At 38.8% G+C, this 20,922-nt stretch overlaps 7 protein-coding genes across 8 annotated transcripts; 2 read left to right on the top strand and 5 right to left on the bottom strand.

The window, feature by feature from the left end:
- Window positions 1-810: 810 nt before the first annotated feature.
- Window positions 811-1,341, bottom strand: LOC108601446 (homeobox protein EMX1). The gene has a single exon (XM_017989344.1). It carries the CDS (start codon window positions 1,339-1,341, stop codon window positions 811-813), a length of 531 nt encoding a protein of 176 aa, XP_017844833.1.
- Window positions 1,342-2,726: 1,385 nt separating this feature from the next.
- Window positions 2,727-5,073, bottom strand: LOC108601445. Its single transcript, XM_017989342.2, has 4 exons — window positions 4,948-5,073; window positions 4,622-4,883; window positions 4,040-4,334; window positions 2,727-3,987 (listed from the first exon to the last, which is right to left on the bottom strand). The coding sequence occupies exons 2-4, from the start codon at window positions 4,831-4,833 to the stop codon at window positions 2,755-2,757; spliced, it is 1,740 nt and encodes a 579-aa protein (XP_017844831.2). The 5' UTR covers window positions 4,834-4,883; window positions 4,948-5,073; the 3' UTR covers window positions 2,727-2,754.
- Window positions 5,074-5,798: 725 nt separating this feature from the next.
- On the bottom strand, window positions 5,799-11,586 carry LOC108604383 (protein kinase C and casein kinase substrate in neurons protein 1). 2 transcript variants are annotated; one of them, XM_017993838.1, is made up of 10 exons: window positions 11,442-11,586; window positions 9,667-9,773; window positions 9,441-9,550; window positions 7,890-8,227; window positions 7,597-7,823; window positions 7,416-7,536; window positions 7,243-7,353; window positions 6,955-7,181; window positions 6,693-6,850; window positions 5,799-6,619 (listed from the first exon to the last, which is right to left on the bottom strand). In XM_017993838.1, exons 1-10 carry the CDS (start codon window positions 11,541-11,543, stop codon window positions 6,507-6,509), a joined length of 1,614 nt encoding a protein of 537 aa, XP_017849327.1. In that variant the 5' UTR covers window positions 11,544-11,586; the 3' UTR covers window positions 5,799-6,506. The 2 variants fall into 2 exon arrangements, with proteins under 2 accessions (XP_017849327.1, XP_017849328.1); XM_017993839.1 differs by lacking the exon at window positions 11,442-11,586 and adding an exon at window positions 11,186-11,202.
- Window positions 11,587-11,588: 2 nt separating this feature from the next.
- Window positions 11,589-12,916, bottom strand: LOC108604384 (zinc finger HIT domain-containing protein 2). The gene is made up of 2 exons (XM_017993840.1): window positions 12,840-12,916; window positions 11,589-12,779 (listed from the first exon to the last, which is right to left on the bottom strand). The coding sequence occupies exons 1-2, from the start codon at window positions 12,866-12,868 to the stop codon at window positions 11,621-11,623; spliced, it is 1,188 nt and encodes a 395-aa protein (XP_017849329.1). The 5' UTR covers window positions 12,869-12,916; the 3' UTR covers window positions 11,589-11,620.
- Window positions 12,917-13,275: 359 nt separating this feature from the next.
- On the top strand, window positions 13,276-18,467 carry LOC108603197 (adenylosuccinate synthetase). The gene is made up of 5 exons (XM_017991775.1): window positions 13,276-13,526; window positions 15,065-15,167; window positions 16,793-17,072; window positions 17,130-17,490; window positions 17,560-18,467. Exons 1-5 carry the CDS (start codon window positions 13,353-13,355, stop codon window positions 17,986-17,988), a joined length of 1,347 nt encoding a protein of 448 aa, XP_017847264.1. The 5' UTR covers window positions 13,276-13,352; the 3' UTR covers window positions 17,989-18,467.
- A 328-nt stretch (window positions 18,468-18,795) lies between these two features.
- Window positions 18,796-19,949, top strand: LOC108603201 (40S ribosomal protein S20). The gene is made up of 4 exons (XM_017991783.1): window positions 18,796-18,903; window positions 19,042-19,197; window positions 19,419-19,508; window positions 19,755-19,949. The coding sequence occupies exons 1-4, from the start codon at window positions 18,901-18,903 to the stop codon at window positions 19,866-19,868; spliced, it is 363 nt and encodes a 120-aa protein (XP_017847272.1). The 5' UTR covers window positions 18,796-18,900; the 3' UTR covers window positions 19,869-19,949.
- LOC108603200 (calmodulin-like protein 4) lies at window positions 19,938-20,846 on the bottom strand. The gene is made up of 4 exons (XM_017991782.1): window positions 20,765-20,846; window positions 20,565-20,595; window positions 20,440-20,504; window positions 19,938-20,384 (listed from the first exon to the last, which is right to left on the bottom strand). The coding sequence occupies exons 1-4, from the start codon at window positions 20,765-20,767 to the stop codon at window positions 20,031-20,033; spliced, it is 453 nt and encodes a 150-aa protein (XP_017847271.1). The 5' UTR covers window positions 20,768-20,846; the 3' UTR covers window positions 19,938-20,030.
- Window positions 20,847-20,922: the final 76 nt, after the last annotated feature.

The raw sequence follows: 20,922 nt of genomic DNA, 5'->3' as shown, positions 1-20,922 counted from the left end.
ACATTTTCATTGATGCTCCTTTGCTTCCCATATTTATGCCATAGTGTTTGCATATGATTGAGACAGTTGTTTGATCTTGTTTGCGGCAGGAGAATTAAACCAGCGATTCTTCCTATGAAACTAATACCTGTGAGCTCAAATTACTCAACTTGTTATGGGAACAAACATTTTTATTTGCGTAATATAATTGCATTTAGAATCAGGGCATAATTCATTCATGCATTTTGCCCAAAGGAAGCTTGCTTGAAAAATTAGCAATAAATAATTTTTCTGGGACAAAATGTGAATCTCCAAACAATTTTTGCATTAAGAAACAAATTTTAACAACAACCAAACATAAAAAGTGCATATTACTTTTTAAAATAATCGTGCAATCTCTAAACTTTTTGAATAAGGTTATAATTTAAATCCCATCATGAAACAAACAAAGCTTTGATTATTGATATATAAACGTGAAAGCATTTGCTATATTTGTTGAAAAGAAGCTTAACAAATACTAAAAATAAAATGCTTCTGTTCATAATTTTTAAAATTTACATTGATGCTAGTAAACTCATATCTACAAAATCCTACAGAGAGATCTGCTAAGTAGTTCCAAAGTTACTTTGTTTGAAATAAAACAAATATAGATTTCTTTTAATAATATTTTAATAAATGGTTTTATTTATGCTAAATATTGTCTTGGTTTCTTATGCTAAGTAATAGTATATGTACATTTAAAATAAAACTAAAATAAACATAAATCTATAGTTCAGGCGCAAATCACAAGTTACACAGTAACGACCAAAGTGAAATACAACAAATTGTATTTTAAACAATAACCAACATTTCCTCCGGCTCTGGGCTGGATGCATTTGATGAGAAGGTTGAGTCACAGCTTTCGTCCTTTTCACGCTTCTCTCTTCGCTCGCGCGCGCGTCGATTTTGAAACCAAATCTTAACTCGGGTGTTGGTCAACTCCAAGGATTCGGCTAGTTTATTTGCATCCTCAGCGCTCAAATAGTTGGAGTCCTTGTAGGCTCTTTCAAGCGCCTGCAGCTGTGCGGGAGTAAAAGGAATGCGTGGCAGTCGTCCTGGCGTGCGCTTAGCAGGTCCTTGGCGCAAAGCACGCGGCAGCTTGGGCGGATGATAGCGCGTATATTGCAGCCAGTCATACAAGGGCAGCTGATGATCCTCAGCCAAAGACGGCGCCGGCGGCGAAGACTGCTTGGCAGTAGGCGGAGCATAAGGATGAAACGCCAGATTGAGACGTAAGCGTTGTAAAATCCCGACGGATGCATTGGTGCCCACGTATTTATTCCCGGCACGATTGAGTATATAGTCGATGCTAAAGTCACTCATATTGTTAGATCCTTGCACGTTTGAGTTCAAATGGCAACTGTTGCGAGCTCTGCGCAGCCTCAGCCTATTTAAGGATGTGCCGAGCTCAGACAGCCTGCCGGCCATTTTGGCTTACAGATGAAACTCAGCGAGGCGCTTAATAGGCGTTGCCCGAGCCAGAGCCACAGCCTATCAGGTAAACTACCCTTATCAGCCTGTGATTAGCCCAGGCGCAAGTAATTGAAGTTGACACACACCGAGGAGAGCTCTTGTTTGTTTGCTGAAGCAAAGAGATACTCCAAACGATTTGAATGCGCTATATCTGGGCAACTAAATCTCAATTGCTTTCGTATATACATATATATGTATGTGTGTGTGTAACCACAAAGCATTTAACTCCCCTTTCATCAACTCATATGCTGCGCCCATTTTTCAATGGGAATACAAGTTGAGCCTCAAATTTTAATATGTTTTGATTGCCTCGTAATTGTTGTTGCCATCACAAATTGCATTTGGGCTGAACGAGTTTGCAGAAAGTATCAATTACAATATTAAATGAAAGTATAGAAAAGAATTAGACATATGTTAAAAGCTGAGCGCAGTGCATTTAATAAACAATTACAATGCTGAATAAATAAGCTGTTTGTTAAACAGAAATAAAGCTAGAAGTGGGCGCAGACAACGTCCCACTTTTAATCAAGTAATTTAATGATCTAAGCGTAGCATTATAAACTGGAAAATTTTGAATTAAAATGAACTTGAACTGTTGAAAATGCTTTAAACAAATCAATTAAATTAAACATTAGGACAATCTTGAAATGAAAACACACTAGAAAATAAACTTGAAATGAATGTAGATTACTTATCATAATTACTTATGTTTAAAACGCCTAATTGTTGTAGCTTATCAACAAATTATTGCGGTCTTCAGCTGTCAATAACGAAAAGCAACAACAAATGTTATGGCATTGTCAACAAAAGCGATTTAATTGTTTTCGGAAGCAATAGCTATGATAAGATCGTACCTACGAGATATAAGATAGGGGTTACAGTTATTGCTGACAGACTGGACAACCAGCTAATGGCAATCTTTTATTTTGTGGAGTTTCGCAGATGCAGATGCCTACAGCATCTTTTGTACACTTGGCCAATACTTTTCATATTGGGTTAGGCATTGAAATTGCAATTAGTTCAGGTAGAACTTGCTCAGTGGCTGTGCTGGATTTGGAATCTGCAATTAACATGCATTGATATTTAATTTGTTTTATATACAACTAACGCTATGTAAAGAAATTTTAAGTATGTTTACTTTATTTATAGACTATCATATTTGTAATTTTAATGTGCACTAATTTAACTAAGCTTAGTCTATAAAATATATTACTATATTTAATTGGCATATAAAAATAAAAAATCTTAAATCTATATAATTTCTTATAGCAGCGTACCCGCCGAAACTTCTTCGACATCATTGCAAATGCAAAACTTTTTATCTACATTACCCTCAACACACATGGAGAGCTGGCTATATGGATCTAAGCGACTTATGTCTGGCACATTTATAGAGATCTTTCGACTTGTGGGACTCCAGTCAGTCGAAGCTTCAAATATTGAATTAAACGGCGCCGTTTCGTAGCGTATAAGATAAACCTCAGACTTTTGTGTGCCGAATTTTTTAGTGCGCTGCACTAGCTCAATATTTGTTAGATTTAGTGTGTGGCAAATATCTGTTAGATTACGTTGCACTATATAGTCATTTATAGCTGCTACAAGCTGTCCTGCAATTATCTTTGAGGTGCTGTCGTCGTTTGGCAGCCGCTCAAAGTGCAGACAAGTGCACCAGTGGCCATCAATGCCAGCCATGGGACAATCACGCTCTTTGGTTATTTCATAAAAGACGCTATGACAAGCAGGACAGCCCTCGGGTCTAGGTAACTGCGCCAGCGGCTGCTCCAAATCTAAAATGTGTCTTAATGTGGCATGTATGTCATAAGGTGAAGTTAAGCGATTTCTATTTAATTTCAGGGCACGCACAAATTCTGGATACTCTGCTCTAAACCAAAGCGGCAGCCATATGTACATGATGGGCATGCGCTCTTCCAGAAAGCCACTTTCTAATCTGCGCAAGGGTCCAAAGCGCATGCCATGATCACTAAAGAATATAACAATGCTGCTGTCAAAGGTGCCCGTTTGATTCAGCTTCTGCATATACTCCAGTATCTTGCTATCCATAGACGAAGGCAGCGCAAAATTATTGTGGCTAAATGAATTTGCCCAGAACATGCCAAACGTGGAATGATTCTTATAGACTTCAGTAAACTGCAGCGCCATATCGTAAATATATTCGGCATAATGTCTGCGTCCAACGCAGTAAGGTATGCCCGTGTCTATAACTATTTTTAGCTCATGCTCTATGGCCAGTACATGCGGATGCGCATAAAAGTCCGTAGGTGGCTTCAGAAATCCACGCTTCTTGTAGTTAAACGTAGAGAAGCGTCCCCAGTCTTCGGCATAGGCAGTCATATAACCTTGACGCTTATAATCCTTCCATAACAGCGGACAGCTATCTAGCGCGCCCACTTTGTAAGGATTGCAAACATCCTCCGAGCGTGAGTAATTGAAACCAGTCAGCAGCGCCATTAAATTGGGAAACGTATTGTCTGCCATCTAGCAAAGCATATAAATTATTTTTGTAACTAACTTGCCAATGCTTTCTTACCTTATTGTAGCCCTGCAGCTCAAACCACTGCTTATCCTTTAGATACTTGTGCATTATGGGCATGGTGCGTTCAAAGTTCATGCGGGATATGGAGTCCATGCCCCAGAGCAGCACATTGGGTCTGCGTTTGCTTGGCTTGGGCACAGTTTTATTTACAACTCTGTTGGCTTGCACAAAACTAAAAGCATCTCGTTGTACAATGGCTCTGGATTTGGAGCGACGACATTCGGTTAGTATAGCATCCACTTGTCGTGGGACTACAAAGTCCTGTGGAAACTCCTTACAAGGCAGCAGTCTGTGAATTAAAGTGTAAGTGATCAATATGTTAATGCACTTTTATATAATGATTTATATACTACCTAAAAAGGATTTAAAACTGAGCAGAAAAGTGGGTTATAGACAACTCGAAGAAGACTTGGAACTGATCGGACGAGTGGGTTATAAAGACTCGTGGCTAGGCTGCCATTTTATTTTAAGCAGACTAACGTTCAAAAATTGTACTGCTGACTGAGCTTAAATGTAGTTTTTTGAAATTGTCGCAGATCATTGAATATATTTTTCAGTGTAGTATCTTTTGCTTACTTATATTCCTCATCCGCTTTATTGCCGCTCCCAGTGCGTTTAATTTGCTTGTAGCAACACTTTAGGTTTCTCTCACTGATATGGAGGCTGTAGTTTTGCGTGCTCCTATCATAGACGACAGCTATGAAGCTTTTGCTCTTATCGCAGCTTGTGTAAGACTTCTTCTTATAAATCTTGAGCACATCCTTTGTATAAGGATTAACCGCCGGCATGCGACATTGTGAGGAAAATACATAATAATGCGGCAACACTTTGGCAGCAGCTACAATATTTAGTTAAAGATACTTTTAGTGCAAGTAGAGTTCAATATCAACTTTCATAATTACGCTGTGGAGTTGTGCGTTCCCAAATTGCTACGCTGGTTGCACTTTGCTTTAATAATTTGTTAATACTTTTGTAAGCTCTGGGATGCGCATTATTAATTTGTACTGTAACTATTTTGGACTTGAATAAATCTGGCGTATTATAACACATAATTAGCATGAATATGGCAAAGAATATAAACACTTTGAGTAATCTATACACGGGCGGATTTTCACCCAATCTTTCAGGTTGTAAGAGTGTGTACATAGCTCTAGCTCTACAATATATATAATGTAATATTAGGTCTAATTACTGCGCCGTCTGGAATTAAACTGCGGCTTGCGACTGGAGCTACTCTCATTGTTCTAAACGATATGCATAAAATTGGGCTCGCCTTCAAAGTTTCTTATCACTGCTCATTGTAGTAATGGGACTTTATCACTAGCCAGCACTCTTGCGAGCTCATAAATAAGCCTGCAGTTTATATAACAATCAGAGTTGTACAAGTCCGGCTTGGTGACATACACAACTATTTATACACTTGCACATTTGCTAATGCTTAGGGGTATGTCGTGGTTGTGCAGCAACAAACAATGAAACTTAGTGCAGGCTGAGCTTTGAACTCGTTGAAGATTTATGTCTCAACAATAGTCAGATAGAGTATTTAGCTGCCAACGTCAACGCTAAAGCAACTTCGCAGCTTATTCGTTGTAAACATTGCTAAATAAATTAAAAAACAAATTAGCAAGCACACAACTCTCTTTGGTTAGTTTCCAAGTCAGTGCAATAAGAAAACCAATTTATTTCCGGGGGTTTTTGTATTCGTATTTTTATTTCAATAATTTAAGTCATTTAAAAATGTACATATACAATAATATACGTATACTTTTTATAACACAAGTATACACACACACATAAATAATAGAAAATGTTCATTGAAATACTACGTACAAATTTGCTTAAGGGTGTTCCACAATTCGGTGACTGGCTGGATAAAATAAAATTCTTTTATTAGCCAGTCAGTGCTATAAAAAATGCGCGCTCTCGCAACGAGAGGGAAAACAAACAAAAAATCATTTTAGTTTAGCTATAGCATAATACATTCGTATGTGTGTATATATATATGCATGCATGTATGTGTAAATACATACTTCATTAATTCATACATTTGACAGTTACATTTATTGTTCTGCTTGACGTTTCAACTAAGTTTTATATATAATATATATTCTTTTACTTTACTACTTATGTTCATTTCAAAAGTTTACTGTAGGTGAGCTGATTTTTGTTGTTTCTTCTTCTTGTAAATTGTTGTGTTGGTAGTGTATGTAGGTAGGTTGGTTTGCCACACAAAATACAATTACAAATTCAAAATGCCTAATATAAAAAGTTTTCGACACACACCAACATCTCAACTCATCTGATGGTGTCTGCGCTCATTGCTCATAACAATTTCTAATACATATATGTTAATAATTTCATCAACGACTGCTGTTACTGTATGCGTAGTACAATATTCTATCATGCTCTCCATGCTAATGTTATATCAATATGTATAGCATATGACAATAGTTCAATACGCTTATGAGTGCACAGGCTCCACATAATTTGCTGGATATAAACCGACGCGTCCATTCATGCGACCCTTGCACCAGCCTTGTTCATCCTCATCCTCGAGCTTTTCAAAAACATCACCTGTCAAAGTCAAAGCAGCGCGATTAGTTTCAATAAAGTTACAGCTTATAGTTGTTGTTGTTGTTTTTTATACCTTGTTTAAACGTAAGCTCATCGCTTTCAGCGCCATCGTAGTCGTATAAGGCCTTAACTGGCACACCCGGCTCACCATTGTCGACCAGCACATTGTCAGCCTCATCCCACTCCTCCTCCTCGTCAAAGGGGTTTGCTTCGGCTTTGCCGTTGCCATTGCTGCAATATGCAAATTGAAATCAATTAGTTCAATGAAAATGAGTCGACTAAGCAGCAACAAACAGCTTGTTGTTATTCAATAGCTTATGACAATTTTAACTTACGTTACGCTCGAGTTGCGATTTGCTGCCGCTGTTGCTGCTGCTGCTGCTGTTGTTGCTGTTGCTGCCGCAGCAGCACTGGCTGCTGTTGTCGACGACGACACCGTTGATCTGGCTTCGACTGTTGTGGCAGATGTTTGACTTGTTGCCTGTTCAAGCTGACTGCTCTTGCCGCTTGCTCTACTATTGGCGCTTGCGTTCTTCTTTAAACTATTCGTCGAAGGATATTCCTGTGTATCAGAAAAGACAATTAATTAATGAAGTTTATGAGCGCAGCTTAAAATCAATTACATGCACATCTTCAGCTACAGGTCGCTGATTGATAAGCGTTATGGGCGCAGCCGGCAGCGCTTCCTTCGATTTGTTGCCCTTGGCAATGTCACGGAATTCCTCTGTGTATTCCTGTTAAGTAGTTAAGCATGTGATTATAAGTTCAACAACTAAGCTGTCATTTTAGGAGTTACCACAAATGCTGGCCAGTTCATTGCCATATTAATGCCATGATTGTTGGACCACCACTTCAGATCCTTTTGATGGTCCGCATTGTTGATTGTATGATAGAATTCTTCATAGATTTGCGGTAGGCTGCACAGAATACAAACAAAGTTATAGACATGGCTAATTACTGTTTATATAGTTACTCACTTTTGCACTTTGGTTGGATCCAAGCAGGCGTGCACATTGAAGAGCACTTCTTTAAAGAACTGTAGCCGCGTCTTTTCCATAGTTTGGCACTTTTCAAATACAGATGTCATATCCTCAATATAAACTGAATTATATTTGGTTATTTCGCCAATGCTCTGCTCATACTTTTCACGACACTTTTGCACTTGATCTTTGGTCTTTTGCACACGATCATGCATCTTCTTTACCTGCAATATAAAACGTTAATATATATATACATCGTATGTAAAGCCATAAAAATGTCGTTAGCTAACCTGATCTGGTGACAGCGAGCTGTCCGCATTGGCGTTACGCTCTTGATTGGTGGCGCTGCGTTCCGTTTTGCAGGCCGCATGATAATCAGCCTTGGCCTTTTCCACTTTGGCCAGCAGCTTGGCCCAAGGCTTTTGCGCCTTCTTGAACAAATCCTCCATATCTTTGCGTTCCTTGATCTGCATAAGCGTATGATGGTAGTTATCCTTTTGCCAGGTTTTTATTTGCGTATTAACATCGTTGCATAGATTATCCTTGATCTTCATATGCACATCCGATAATCGCTCCGATTCGGTAAGCACACCCTTCCACGCCGCCTCTGTGGTGCCATATTCGGGTCCTGTGTGGGAATGAGTAAAGGTAAATCAATTATTATCAACTGCAATTAAATCTTTTCATGTGTCATTAATAAACAATTTGAAAATCGCTGCTGATGTCATCGGTATGTCGCTGCTTTATCTAATCAGCTTCAATGCCGTTTATTGTGTGTATACATGAGTGTGTTTTCAAATTTTTTTTGGTTAACAATAAAGAGCCAAACTGTAATAAAAAAGTTTAGCTACACCTACCTAATAATGGCAAATTAGGAATTTACAAAACTTGTTTGACCATTTGCCTAACGGGCCACAACTATTTTCAATTGGCACCCCACACACACACACACCCACAGACACACACATGCATAGAAATGTACATTAAACTACAAATTGAGACACTTAGCACAGAAAATAAACACGTTCTATTTTACTCGTCGCATTGATTTTTGAAACCATTTCTGAGCTGTAAGCGCAAGAGCTGGAGAGAGAGAGAAGAGCGAAGAGAGGAGAGATCGAAACTGGGCAAATTCCATCGAAATTGTCAGGCTGAAGAAGCCGCTGCGCTGTCGCTGTCGCTGCTATTGGCAATTGCTCAGATCCGTTGTGCCTAATGTGAAAGTGGACAGCGAGAGAGCAAAGGCGGTGTCGCTGGCCCCAACGACAGCGACAGCAACAACAACAACAACGCAGCAGTGGGCAGAGCATTGCTTACAATTTGTACTCGATTACATTTCAAATTGACACGCACAGTGGTAACTGCTAGGAAATAGCTAAAGCTGGGAAATTAATTTGGCATACTAAAACTATACTAAAAGTGATAAAATGTTTACTTAAAACAATTCATTTAGGTTAATCATTAATTGCTTGCTTGCAGGTATTTGCAATTTGAGGTCAGTGTGCAGGTAAAGAGACGTTAGTAAAGCAAAAGAGCAAACAAAAAGGCACATTAATAGCTTAAGCCACTTATCGCGCAATAGTGGAAACAACAATGCGCAAAATAATGTACACACAATATATGGCAAATAAGAAGAACAGTGAGCAGCAGCCAATGAGCATTGGAGCAGTGACGCCAGCAGCGGCTCATCGCTCATGAGCTCTTGTTGTTGTTGTTGCTGCTCCACTGAGCCGCTGGACAGGCGTGAATGAATGTGTAAACAAATAACACGGTTACACGCAGACATACGCAGGCACACATACATATGTATGTAGTTGTGTCTTCTTTTTTTTTGGGCTTACCTTTCTCAATGAGTTCACCCCATTTCTTTGACCAGGTGCGCAAACTTTTTGCATATCCCTTCTCAATATCAGCACGCTCCTGTATCAGTTGCTGTAGTTCATTGCAGAGTCTAAGAGAGAGTGAGAGAGAGAGTGTGTGAATTATTTATTTTTCAGAGAACCGGTTTTTGTGCCTAATTGCTGGCATTGACCCCCAACAAAATAACAAAAACAAATAAATACTCACTTGTAGCTATCTTCAATGCGTTTGGTAGTGCGCTTATAATTGCCAGGCTCCCAAAAGGAATCACTTCCAGCCTGCAGAAGCTGATCATCGCTGTGGTGGGACATTTCCTAACAAATTGAATAAACACAATTTTGAATCAGTTAGTTACTTGATGAGGCAATCAATGCGACTGAGTAATGGCCAATTGGTATGCAAAGCTAACAATAAGCAATGACGAAACTGCATAAAATAATTAATCAGTTTATAATATTAGAAGTGATCACTTTTGACGCAATATCTTTGTTTTTCAGTGGAGTTTCGCAGGCTAGCCATCAGCTGTTCGTAAACAAATCAAAGGTTTCCACCCGCACACACACACGCACACAAATTCATATGGACACAGACTCTTGTTATCAATGGAGCTACACAGTTACGCTCGCTAATTGAATGCCGGCATTTGTTCGTTACGCTATTTGGGGGTTTTAATCAGGAACTCAGAGGGCGCACTTGTATTAGTTATTGTTGCTGTTTTTGCTGTAGAGAGCGTGCTCTGTGGTGAGTTGAGTTCAGTGACAATCATCAACTGGCGTTTGAGCTTCGAATTGACATCGTCATCATCATTATACACACACACACACGCTCGACTCACGTCCCGCATTGCTTACGGTGTTTTATTTCCATTGGCGTTTTGTTTAAATTTAGCTACATGCAGTCATATAGTCATAACTACTTATTTAGCATTGTACAAGTTATGCGACTTTGATTTTTTACACTCAAGTTATTTATTAATCTTTTTTTTTTTTTTTGATTACTGTCGTTGCACTTGCAGATGTGTTGTTGCTGCTGCTGTTAACATGGTCGTGGTCAGCGACGCCCGTCGCAGCATTGAAGTAGAAATTTTAAACAGAAAGTTAACAAACAGGTTGACGCATAGTTCGCATATTTGTCTTTATAGATAAGCAGGCGCAACAACAACAACCACAACTTAAAGGTAGTAGACGCAAGGCAACTATCACACATACATAGATATTCACATATACACACTTTGGAGCACAACAGTTCAAATAGATAAGCAATATACGTTTAAACGCCCGAAACTCGTTTATCTGAGTACAAGATTGAATTTTTACGTTTATTTGCACCTGTAGCAGCTTACATAAGTGTTTTAGCACACTTCTATATCAAGTAATAATTTTGTTTAAATCTTTAATGTGCGCCCAACGCAAAAACACACCCACACAAGCACGTACACAAATTGTTTCCTTTTTTTTGCACTAATTTAGCAGTTCAACGAAGAAGAACATTTCACACACACACACCGTTGAATGCACATATACAAGTGTAACAGCGTATTACACATACACGCATTCAAAATTCCGCTACAAATCCGCACCCAGAAACATTCATGTACATGTTATACTAGGCCGTCTTATATTACTGAACGTCTTTTAGCTGCCACACAAAGTGATTTAGCACCTTTTAATATTCTATGTTATGGACACGCGACAAACGTTTGCATTGTTGATTATATTAGACATACCAAAAAAAACAAAATAGCCGTAAAAAGCACTACAGCTTGCGTGTGTGTTGTTCAGTAGGGTTGTTGATAATTATAACAAAATATCAAAGTATCGATATCATTATTTTGCGATGCGATATATCTATGACGATATCTTAAAAATATCCACAGCTCCAACACAAAAAGCAGTTACAACGAGTGTAACGAGTCACAGATACTTTACGATAGTTTAAAAATTAATTTATTTGAATTTTTTTTTTATTTGCTTTTAACTTACATGTTGGGCATGTCTTATAGCAACCGCAGTTTTTTCACAGGTATTAAGCAGTATACGTAAGCAAGCATTTATGGCCTTTGCATGTAATTCCATTCCGAACATTCACATAATAAACATAAAAATTTAAACGCTTTAAAATTTGTTCTTAAACCGACTATTTCATTTATTTGATAGAAAAGTCAAAGGACCTCTTCCCTTGACACATACGACTGCATAAACTCAATTTTTTTTATAAACTGCGTCAGCTTAGTCCTATTTATTTCAACGCTGCCAGAGGCTAGTGCAAAAAGCTTTTGGAATTCTGCTTCCCCGGAGTTTTGACGTTTGCTTAAAGCCTTAGCTTGTTGCAGCAATTGCAGGACATCACTCAAGGCGGCCAGTTTGTTATGCCTTGTGGACATTAACTGGCGTGCATCCTGCTGCAGCTGCTCTTTGCTCTCCACTAGGAAGTTCATGCCTGCACCTGCACTGCCCACTGTTGCGGCACCAGCAGGTCCATTGCCTGTAGTGCATGCTTCCATTTGCACAGAGATTATGGCATCCTCAGCGTCCTCAAAGTTGGTCCCATACTTGAGCGTACTACTCAAATTAACCAAATGTGCGACAGCTTCACTTGCATTTGTGTGCTGCTCGCCAGCAAAGAAACGCACTATGCAGGAATAGGCGCTGAGTATGTTCCATAGATTAAAGTGAAGGCAGGGTGATGGCGTCTTCTTGCGTATGTCGTTAAAGTTTGGTATATTCTGGCTTATTTCAGGGATGTTTTTATCTTCTGGCTCCTTCGTTATGACAACAATTTTGGAATCCTTAGGTTTACTCCACCAGGGCTTGTAGTCTGGCATAAGTTTCATTATGTCACCATTAGCAATGAGCTTCTGAAACTCCTGGCGTTCCTCTTCGGTTAAACGACTCCAAACCTCATCTGCATCGTTTATATCGATGCCCTTCAAGCGATCCGCTATATCCACCAGCTGTTCTTCCTCGTCTGCTTGTTCTGTAGCATCCCCGAACTCTACCTCCTCCTCCTCATGTTCATCAACTCCTTGTGGCAGCTGTCCCTCATCATCTGAGTCTAAGGGATTATCTAGGCCATCTGCATCGAAGTCCTCCGGATTGAAGCCAGCATCAGCTTCTCGCATACGCTTCAGTATATCGTATATCTTACGCATATCCTGCTGCGACTCTGGCGTTGTTGTCGCACTAGCCAGCTGATCCTGTATACATGCTTTGTAGAACTCCTCGGAGCACTTGAGATGTTCCTGGGATTTATAGCACAGGACACTGCAGTAGAGCGCATTACACTTAGGGCACGTGTATTTAAATTGTACCTCATGACAGCTACAAGTAAAAGTATTTTTAATTATCTTTTGAACACCATTGAGCATTCAGCGTACTTACAAATGACAATTTTCCGTACTTTCCGTCATTTAAACAAATTTTTTATTTATTTTCATGCGCTCAAATATTTTAGTGGATGATACTGTGTTTGTTATTTGCACCAGTGTTGCCAAAAGCAAGAAAATTTTAGCATAGCGAGTGAAGAACAATCTAAATTGAAATATTTCTATTAGCTTTCAGAAAATCCTTGAGCAAATCAACTTTTTCTTTGATATAACTATAAATGAAAATATAAAGTGTTATTAAACTGCCTATTAGCATCTATTTAACAAAAATAACGAAATAATTTAATAGCTTTTTTTGGCTGTTTGGAACATTTTCTAGCTTTGTCTGACACTGAAAAGTTCGCAACACTGATTATTACTGTACGTTACTTGCATCTCGCTCGCACATTTGTTTTGCCGTCGCGGGTCTTTTTTTATTTTTTGTTTTTCATTATAGCCTCGTGTTCCGTTGTCAGCGCCAGATTGAGTCCGGTTGTCGGTGTCGAGAGTTTTCTTTTAATAAGACGAAATGTCGGCGACAAGTGCTGTAAACGGCAATCTCTACGAGCAGCTGCATCAAGGACGTACTAATATGTACAAGTCCAAGGTGGATGTTGTCCTGGGTGCCCAATGGGGCGATGAAGGCAAGGGCAAAGTTGTGGACATGCTGGCCTCTGAGGTGGACATTGTCTGCAGGTGTCAGGTGAGCTTTCAATCCATAAATGACAAAGTGAAAATCAAACCGTGACGACAGCTGATAAGCGCCGCGCAAAGCGCATGGATAGTGTTATCCTTGTGTCAAGGACATACACACATGTGTGCATAACAAGGCGGCAGGTTCGTTGACGCCTAATACAGTCACATATTTTAGCTACCAGTGCCAGTACAGTGTCCACTTGCTAAAGCAGCATCTGCGCAATTCACAAGTAGATACAGTTTATTTTTTGTATTTTTCTTTTGATTCAGCTATTATCGCCGCGCTTGGCGGCCGCATGCTTCTGCTTCTTCATTATTTTCGTAGTAGGCCGCCGCGTGGTTATGTATGTATGTGTGTATGTATGTACACTTTTTACATAGAGATGTATGTATTATGTATGTACATGCGCTCAGTCAGAATGTCTGCCAACAGTGCTGCTGCCTCAGCAAAATTCGTCACTCTCTCTAACGTTAGTTGCGCTATTCTATGAAAAATATACAAACACACATGTGTATGGGGGCTTACAGACAAACAAACTGCCTGCTTGGCGATACGCTGACGTTTACATAATCTTTTGGACCCTTGCGAATGTCCCGCGCATTATTCAAAGCAAAACAAAAGCTGCTTTATATGCATACACACACACATACAGTGCTTAAACAATTGAGCTGAGATTTGTTTTTAGAACACGCAGTCTAAAGTACAAAAATACGCAATTTCATAACTGACCGTTACTTTTGCAACAACTTGTTGAATGCCGTTTAATAGCATTATTCATACAGACAGCAGTTCAATGCACCGAACTTTGTTCAATGCTTGAGCTTCCACAACTAACAATGTTGTTTCACTTTTTGCAATCAGAATAATAAAAAAAAACACAAAATTGTTATCAACATTGTGCTGAATTCTTATGTAATGTACCCAACGCTTTTGATACTAGATTATCTGCATGTGTGTGTGTGTGTGTGGTTCTATTATCTGAGTCACAGTCAAAAGCACACGCCTCCCCAACTATGTATGTATGTATGTAACATTGTTTATATGTATGTACATATTGCGCAAATGAATGCGACTAAACTAAACTAAAATAGTAATAGTAACTTATCAGTTTTTAGTAGCTAAGCTGACAAATGTTCCAGCATCTTGTCTTGCTCTACATTTTTACTTGAATATAACAAATAAGAAATGTCAAAAATAATGTTTTGTACAGTTGCCAAAATCAACGAATAGTATAAAAACAAATTACGTTTTCGCTATGTCTAATCTGCTTTGATACGAAGAAAAAAGATATAGTTTGTATACATACAGATACATGTATGTATGTGTATTTGCTACATTGTGTCTGACATTTGTTATTTAATACGCAGTGTATGAAAAATTATTTATTTATTTATCACACACAAGTTTTAATAAACAAAAACAAACTTGCTAATTTTTTTCATTTTATTTTGTTATGTGCGCGCTACATATGTAGCTACTACGTATGTAATCTTATATACTATATAGCATATATATAATACTAAGCTTTTCTCTATTTTCTGCAGGGCGGCAATAACGCTGGACACACGGTGGTCGCCAATGGCACCGAATTCGATTTCCATCTTTTGCCCAGCGGCGTAGTTAATGAGAAATGCATTTCGGTCATCGGTAAGTGGAACTGATCTCAGCTAGGAATAATGGATATTACTACAAGGCAAGATCAAGAGGCAGTGCAAGCAAAAATGCAAAAGAAATGTTTTTGTATATCAAATGAAATGAATGTTTTTCATAGAAAGTAAGCATTTTACTTTGTTTTTCTATCCTCTGTTTATATTTTTAAACACTCAGTTTCTTTTTTTTCGTATTTTGAAAAATACAGCATATAGTGTATACAAATATCATGTTTGTGTTCGTTTTAAATGCTATTTACTATATGTATTTTGTATTTTGAATGTATTGTTAGCTAGAAATTGTTTTTGTTATTTTGTTTATAGTTTTTGCTTCGTTTTTATTGCAAAGTCAAATTAGGCGTAGAATGTAGCTAAATAATGTATATACATATATGTATGTGTATAGTCTGGTATGAATGGGAATTTTGTTGGCAAGTTTTAGTGCATCATTGACATTGGCTCTTGCGGTCAGTTGGTGCTCAATTTGGCTTTGACATATGCCCACGATAAAGGCTTTTCTATTTCGGTTGGAAAATAGAAATTTGTAGATAAGATTCCTGTATATATACACATGTGTATATATGTTGACGTCAACAGCCGCACATTTGCTTTACTAGACTTAATTGGCATTCTTGTTGCTATTGATGCAACATGACAAGGTCGCGCCTCAAGGCATGCGAATTTCACTGATTTAACTGCTTGAAGTTTAATCGATGTTCTGCCCACTAGTTGGAGCTTGTCACAACAAGGCGCATGTCGCCTGTCATCGCTAGTCACAAGACTAATTTATGAGATAATCAAAAACAAACACACACACACACAGTTACAGCACGAGCGAAGTATAAACAAACTTTTTATGTGTGTGTGTAGCTATGGATAAAATACACACACACTTGTACATATGCCAAATTATTCTAATTAAACAATTAACTTATTATTGTTATGCAGCAGTAAAAACAAAAAGTTTCGCTTTCGAATCGCATGTTTGGCTTTTATAAGCTCAAAATGTTATATTTGACAAATGAACAGTTAATTATGCAATTATCTAGGGCTTATACAAATGTAATTGTCAATTGAGTTGCGTTTGCCCAGACTAGACAAAGTAAAATAGAAATTTGTGCTATATATTGTATTGATATCTTGAGTTTCTTGTTTTCTAAAACGAACCAGACTTTAATTTATTCTAAAAGTTGATTCACTTTAGCCGTTACATATACATCTACATATATTATGCCTCATACTTTTGAGATAAAATGTAAGACCACTCAACACGTGCCTTTATTGCCAGCTTTTTTGATAAGCTTTTAAATTTGTCAAGAGCCCAGAGCCTAGTTGCAGTGTAAGTCACACACACACACACACACACAGGTACACACATTTACTGTAGAAAATTGTAGTGTAAACAACATTGATGCAGTGTAAATAGTTAAGCACGTTGCTGATGAGATCATCTGACTAAACTGAGAAATTGTTGCTATTGTGTTCAGCTCAGTACCAAGTACAACATATGTATATCTGAATTGAATTGTACAAATTGCAGCTGAGAGTTGGAATTTAATTTAAGCAGCAGCAACTATAAATTGTAAAGAAAACTTATTAACTGTTTGTACCTACGCTTTATAGGCAATGGCGTTGTCATACATTTGCCTTCGCTGTTCGATGAGGTGCTCAAGAACGAGGCCAAGGGACTGCAGCAGCTGGAACATCGTTTGATCATCTCGGATCGTGCGCATCTGGTGTTTGACTTCCATCAGCTGGTGGATGGCATGCAGGAGGCGGAAAAGGGCGGCAAGTCCTTGGGCACCACCAAGAAGGGCATTGGTCCGGCCTACTCCAGCAAGGCCACACGTAACGGCATTCGCGTGGGCGAGCTGCTTGGCGACTTTAACATTTTTAAAGAGAAGTGAGCTTATACTTTATATTTTTCAAATTGTGCACTAACCATTCAACTTCTATACAGATTTACATCGATTGTGAACACCCATTTGCGTTTGTTCCCAAATATCAAGGTTGATGTTGATGCAGAGCTGGCACGCTATAAGGATTATGTGGAGAAGCTGCGTCCTTACGTCAAGGATACCATTTGCTTTTTGCATACGGCGTTGCGCAATGGCAAAACCATTCTGGTGGAGGGAGCGAATGCAGCTATGCTGGATATTGACTTTGGCACATATCCATATGTGACGAGCAGCAATTGCAGCATTGGTGGCGTGCTGACTGGTCTGGGCTTGCCGCCACAGACAATTGGCGAGGTGATTGGCGTGGTCAAGGCGTACACGACGCGCGTGGGCGATGGTCCATTCCCCACGGAGCAGTTGAACGTAAGTCACGCCTAGCATATTGCATTAGAGCCTTCAAGTCAGCTGTTAATACCTTCGTTTGTTTAACAGGAAGTTGGTGAGCTGCTGCAGACGCGCGGCTTTGAGATCGGCGTCACCACCAAGCGCAAGCGCCGTTGTGGCTGGCTGGATCTTTCTCTGCTGAAGTATACTTCGCTGGTCAATGGCTACACTTGCATTTGCTTAACAAAGCTGGATATTTTGGATACCTTCCCTGAGATCAAAGTGGGTATTGGCTACAAGCGTAGCAATGGCGAGAAGCTGGATCATTTCCCTGGCACAATTAGCGAGCTAGCTGACATTGAGGTCGAGTACGCAGTACTGCCCGGCTGGCAAACGTCCACCGAGCACATACGCTGCTTTAAGGAGTTGCCCGAGAATGCACAAAGCTACGTCCGCTTTATGGAGAGCCATTTGAGCGTACCTGTGCGCTGGGTTGGCGTTGGCAAGGGACGCGAGTCTATTATTAATGTACATTAGCCTAGCCATACACACAAAAACAAACAAACTCGATGTGAGACAGCACGCTGTAATTGAGCTAATCTAGTAGTCCTGGATGTGGCGCGTTTAAACTATCTAACCATAAAGTAATATTCCGACTTATGTAATCTACACAACAAATTTGGACACAAACTTTTAGCATATTGCTTATTTAGGTTTTATTTAATAGTATGATTGTCATCATTTTATAATTTTCAACATAAACTGCACTCTCATATATTATGATTTTGTTGAGGCGTACTTAGTTTTTAAGAACCGTCAAGTGCAGTTGAAAAACTTTTGTATGCTTGATAAAAAAAAATTGTTCATGTACAATAACTAATTAACGCTATTTTAATACGTATTTAAATACAATATTGTGCTTACACTTGTATAATTTCAAATTGAATCAATTTATCAGTTATTGGCTGTCCAGTCGCCTTGGCGAAGAAAATCTTAAATAAAAATATAACGTTTAAGAATTGTACTATTTTAAATTAGTTGCACAACGCTCGATAGCTTTGTCAATCAATTAGCCCAAAGGAGCTATGAAAGCGTAAGCTGTGGTTTTCTATGTGTACGGATTGCCCAATGGATGATGTAATTATGCTTTTTATCGCACTTACATTTAATTTAAAGAAAATAATAGTTGTTAAAAAGTAACAGCTATTTTATTTTGCTATTTATTCCGAAATCTAGCTGTTTTGGCTGGCTTATTCTGCTATAATAGACAGTTGGCAGCACCAAACATCGATAGTTCCGAAATTTTACAAGCAACGACATCGCTGTTTGTCCATCTATAATCGGTTTTTTTCTCATCCCCTCTCTTTTTTTCTAAACCAGCAAAGTAACTGGTTCAGCGCTGCTCAAAATAAAAAGATTTGAATATCTCGACCAGATAAATTGCTAATAATGGTAAATATTCATTGGCAAAACAGCCTAAGCTATGTTTGTGCAATGTGCAATTGAAGACTTACGTAAAAAATATTTTTGCACGTGTACATCTGCAAACATAACCTCACTCTAATAATATGTGTTTGTTGATATCTGCAGGCTGCTGCTCCCAAGGACATTGAGAAGCCCCATGGCGGCGATTCTGCATCTGTGCACCGCATCCGTATCACCCTGACCTCCAGGAACGTCCGCTCCTTGGAGAATGTGTGCCGTGACCTGATCAACGGTGCCAAGAACCAGAATCTGCGTGTCAAGGTATGAAATTGACACGTGCTCTTGAAATATGCATTTACCTGGAGGCTTCGTGTGCCGCTTGCCGCTTAGCCTAGTCATTAATAAATGCTAGATGAAATTGCTTTAATTGGACATAATCTTCTCGCTGATCTAAACAGTGTTAAGATTTTATATGATTCAAGCTACAAGATACTTTATCCATATAAAAGTGCTGTGACTAATATACATATGTTTGTTTACAGGGCCCCGTGCGCATGCCAACCAAGACTCTCCGCATCACCACCCGTAAGACTCCTTGCGGTGAGGGTTCCAAGACATGGGATCGTTTCCAGGTTAGTTATCGTCAAGAAATACATTCAGATTGTTATGGTGGACAGATCTGATATCGTGCAACATATATTTTCTGCTGTTGCACAGTATCAACCGATTTGCCCAGATTAAACGTATTCTCATAGTCCACTTTGTTGGTATTCCTCACAATTTGGCTCTCCGAATTCTACAAATTAAAAACGAATCTGTTTTGGATTGAAGACTTTAATAGAAAACGCTTTGCTGAACAATACATTTCTTTATTACAGATGAGAATCCACAAGCGCATCATCGATTTGCACTCTCCATCTGAGATCGTCAAGAAGATCACGTCGATCAACATCGAGCCCGGTGTAGAGGTTGAGGTTACCATTGCCAACTAGATTCGGCCAATGACCTTTTCAATGCTATACTGAAAAGTTTTTGCATTTTTAATAAAAAATCAACAGCTCTTCTTAATCAAATGGTGAACTTTATTTTGCATTGTGCGCAAGCGGTGCTAGTTTTAATTTGAAATAAATTACTGGAATGCATATGTGCGGAATCTAATAATAATCAGGAACTGGTGCACAGGCTATTTTGACAAAGTCTGCGTAACGCACTGTGCTGTTATTGTTATTAACATTCGCCTCCCGGAAAATGTTGTCCACCTCACGCACAGATAGACCCTCTCCCCAGTTCTGTAATAAATTACGCAGCTGCCTGGCTGATATAGTGCCCTTGTTATGAGGATCAGCAGCCTTAAAGGCGGCAATCACCTCGTCCGGCAAATTCTCCACCGAAGAGTGCTGATGCATGATGTCCAGGAAATCAGCAAAGCTCATTTTGCCATTCTTTTGCTTCAAATACGAAACAAGTTCTTGTATGGTGGGTGACAATCCCAATGAACGCATAATAACCTTCATTAAAAAATAATTAAGCTCTTGTATGTTCACACAGATATTGTATACGTACAGTTAGTTCGTCCAAGTTGTTAATTTGGCCTGAACGCGCAAATAGATAAAAGCACTCGCGGAACTCTATAAAGCAGATAAGAATTTTGTTGTATGAAATCATCGAATATTTACAAATGTACTTACCATCAATATCCTGTTCTTTAAAATAACGAGCCTAGAATTTAAAAAAGAAAGTTGTGTGAAAACAAATTGCCTAATTAGCATAAAAACAACTACTTAATGGGGGCAGGTCAAGTGGAAAGTGTTTGTGCATTGACAAATTCAATTAGATTTGGCTATACATATACCAAAGTGTGTTGTTTAGTGTATATTTGAAAACATACCATTTTATTGGAATTGCAGTTTGATCAAATTAAATAAAATGAAAATAATAAATAAACCAAAGAAAAAACTCAAACAGGTTGTCTGTTGACAGCGTTGCCACTAAGTCAAAGGTATACCTGTGTGTATCAGCTGTCACTTGGCAACCGGCACAATGTCA

The sequence above is a fragment of the Drosophila busckii genome, chromosome 3R (genome assembly GCF_011750605.1).
Source record: "Drosophila busckii strain San Diego stock center, stock number 13000-0081.31 chromosome 3R, ASM1175060v1, whole genome shotgun sequence".
Lineage (NCBI taxonomy): Eukaryota > Metazoa > Arthropoda > Insecta > Diptera > Drosophilidae > Drosophila > Drosophila busckii.
Note: the sequence above shows the minus strand (reverse complement) of the source record. Positions and strands in the feature narration are given on the sequence as shown.

Bases quoted from the DNA above. Each gene is read 5' to 3' on its own strand.
- LOC108601445 (XM_017989342.2), bottom strand. From the start codon at position 4,833: ATGCCGGCGGTTAATCCTTATACAAAGGATGTGCTCAAGATTTATAAG. The intron at 4,335-4,621 runs GTAAGCAAAAGA...TTTAATTCACAG, and splicing joins AAAGCGGATGAGGAATATAA to ACTGCTGCCTTGTAAGGAGT. The intron at 3,988-4,039 runs GTAAGAAAGCAT...ATGCTTTGCTAG, and splicing joins AGCTGCAGGGCTACAATAAG to ATGGCAGACAATACGTTTCC.
- LOC108601446 (XM_017989344.1), bottom strand. From the start codon at position 1,341: ATGAGTGACTTTAGCATCGACTATATACTCAATCGTGCCGGGAATAAA.
- LOC108604384 (XM_017993840.1), bottom strand. From the start codon at position 12,868: ATGACGGAAAGTACGGAAAATTGTCATTT. The intron at 12,780-12,839 runs GTAAGTACGCTG...TTTTACTTGTAG, and splicing joins AGTACGGAAAATTGTCATTT to CTGTCATGAGGTACAATTTA.
- LOC108603197 (XM_017991775.1), top strand. From the start codon at position 13,353: ATGTCGGCGACAAGTGCTGTAAACGGCAATCTCTACGAGCAGCTGCAT. The intron at 13,527-15,064 runs GTGAGCTTTCAA...TATTTTCTGCAG, and splicing joins ACATTGTCTGCAGGTGTCAG to GGCGGCAATAACGCTGGACA. The intron at 17,073-17,129 runs GTGAGCTTATAC...ACTTCTATACAG, and splicing joins TTTAACATTTTTAAAGAGAA to ATTTACATCGATTGTGAACA.
- LOC108604383 (XM_017993838.1), bottom strand. From the start codon at position 11,543: ATGTTCGGAATGGAATTACATGCAAAGGCCATAAATGCTTGCTTACGT. The intron at 8,228-9,440 runs GTAAGCCCAAAA...ATTCCCACACAG, and splicing joins GGGTGAACTCATTGAGAAAG to GACCCGAATATGGCACCACA. The intron at 7,182-7,242 runs GTAATTGATTTT...TCTGATACACAG, and splicing joins CTGTAGCTGAAGATGTGCAT to GAATATCCTTCGACGAATAG.
- LOC108603201 (XM_017991783.1), top strand. The intron at 19,198-19,418 runs GTATGAAATTGA...GTTTGTTTACAG, and splicing joins ACCAGAATCTGCGTGTCAAG to GGCCCCGTGCGCATGCCAAC. The intron at 19,509-19,754 runs GTTAGTTATCGT...TCTTTATTACAG, and splicing joins AGACATGGGATCGTTTCCAG to ATGAGAATCCACAAGCGCAT.
- LOC108603200 (XM_017991782.1), bottom strand. The intron at 20,505-20,564 runs GTAAGTACATTT...TCTGCTTTATAG, and splicing joins TAAAGAACAGGATATTGATG to AGTTCCGCGAGTGCTTTTAT. The intron at 20,385-20,439 runs GTACGTATACAA...TTTTTAATGAAG, and splicing joins ACAACTTGGACGAACTAACT to GTTATTATGCGTTCATTGGG.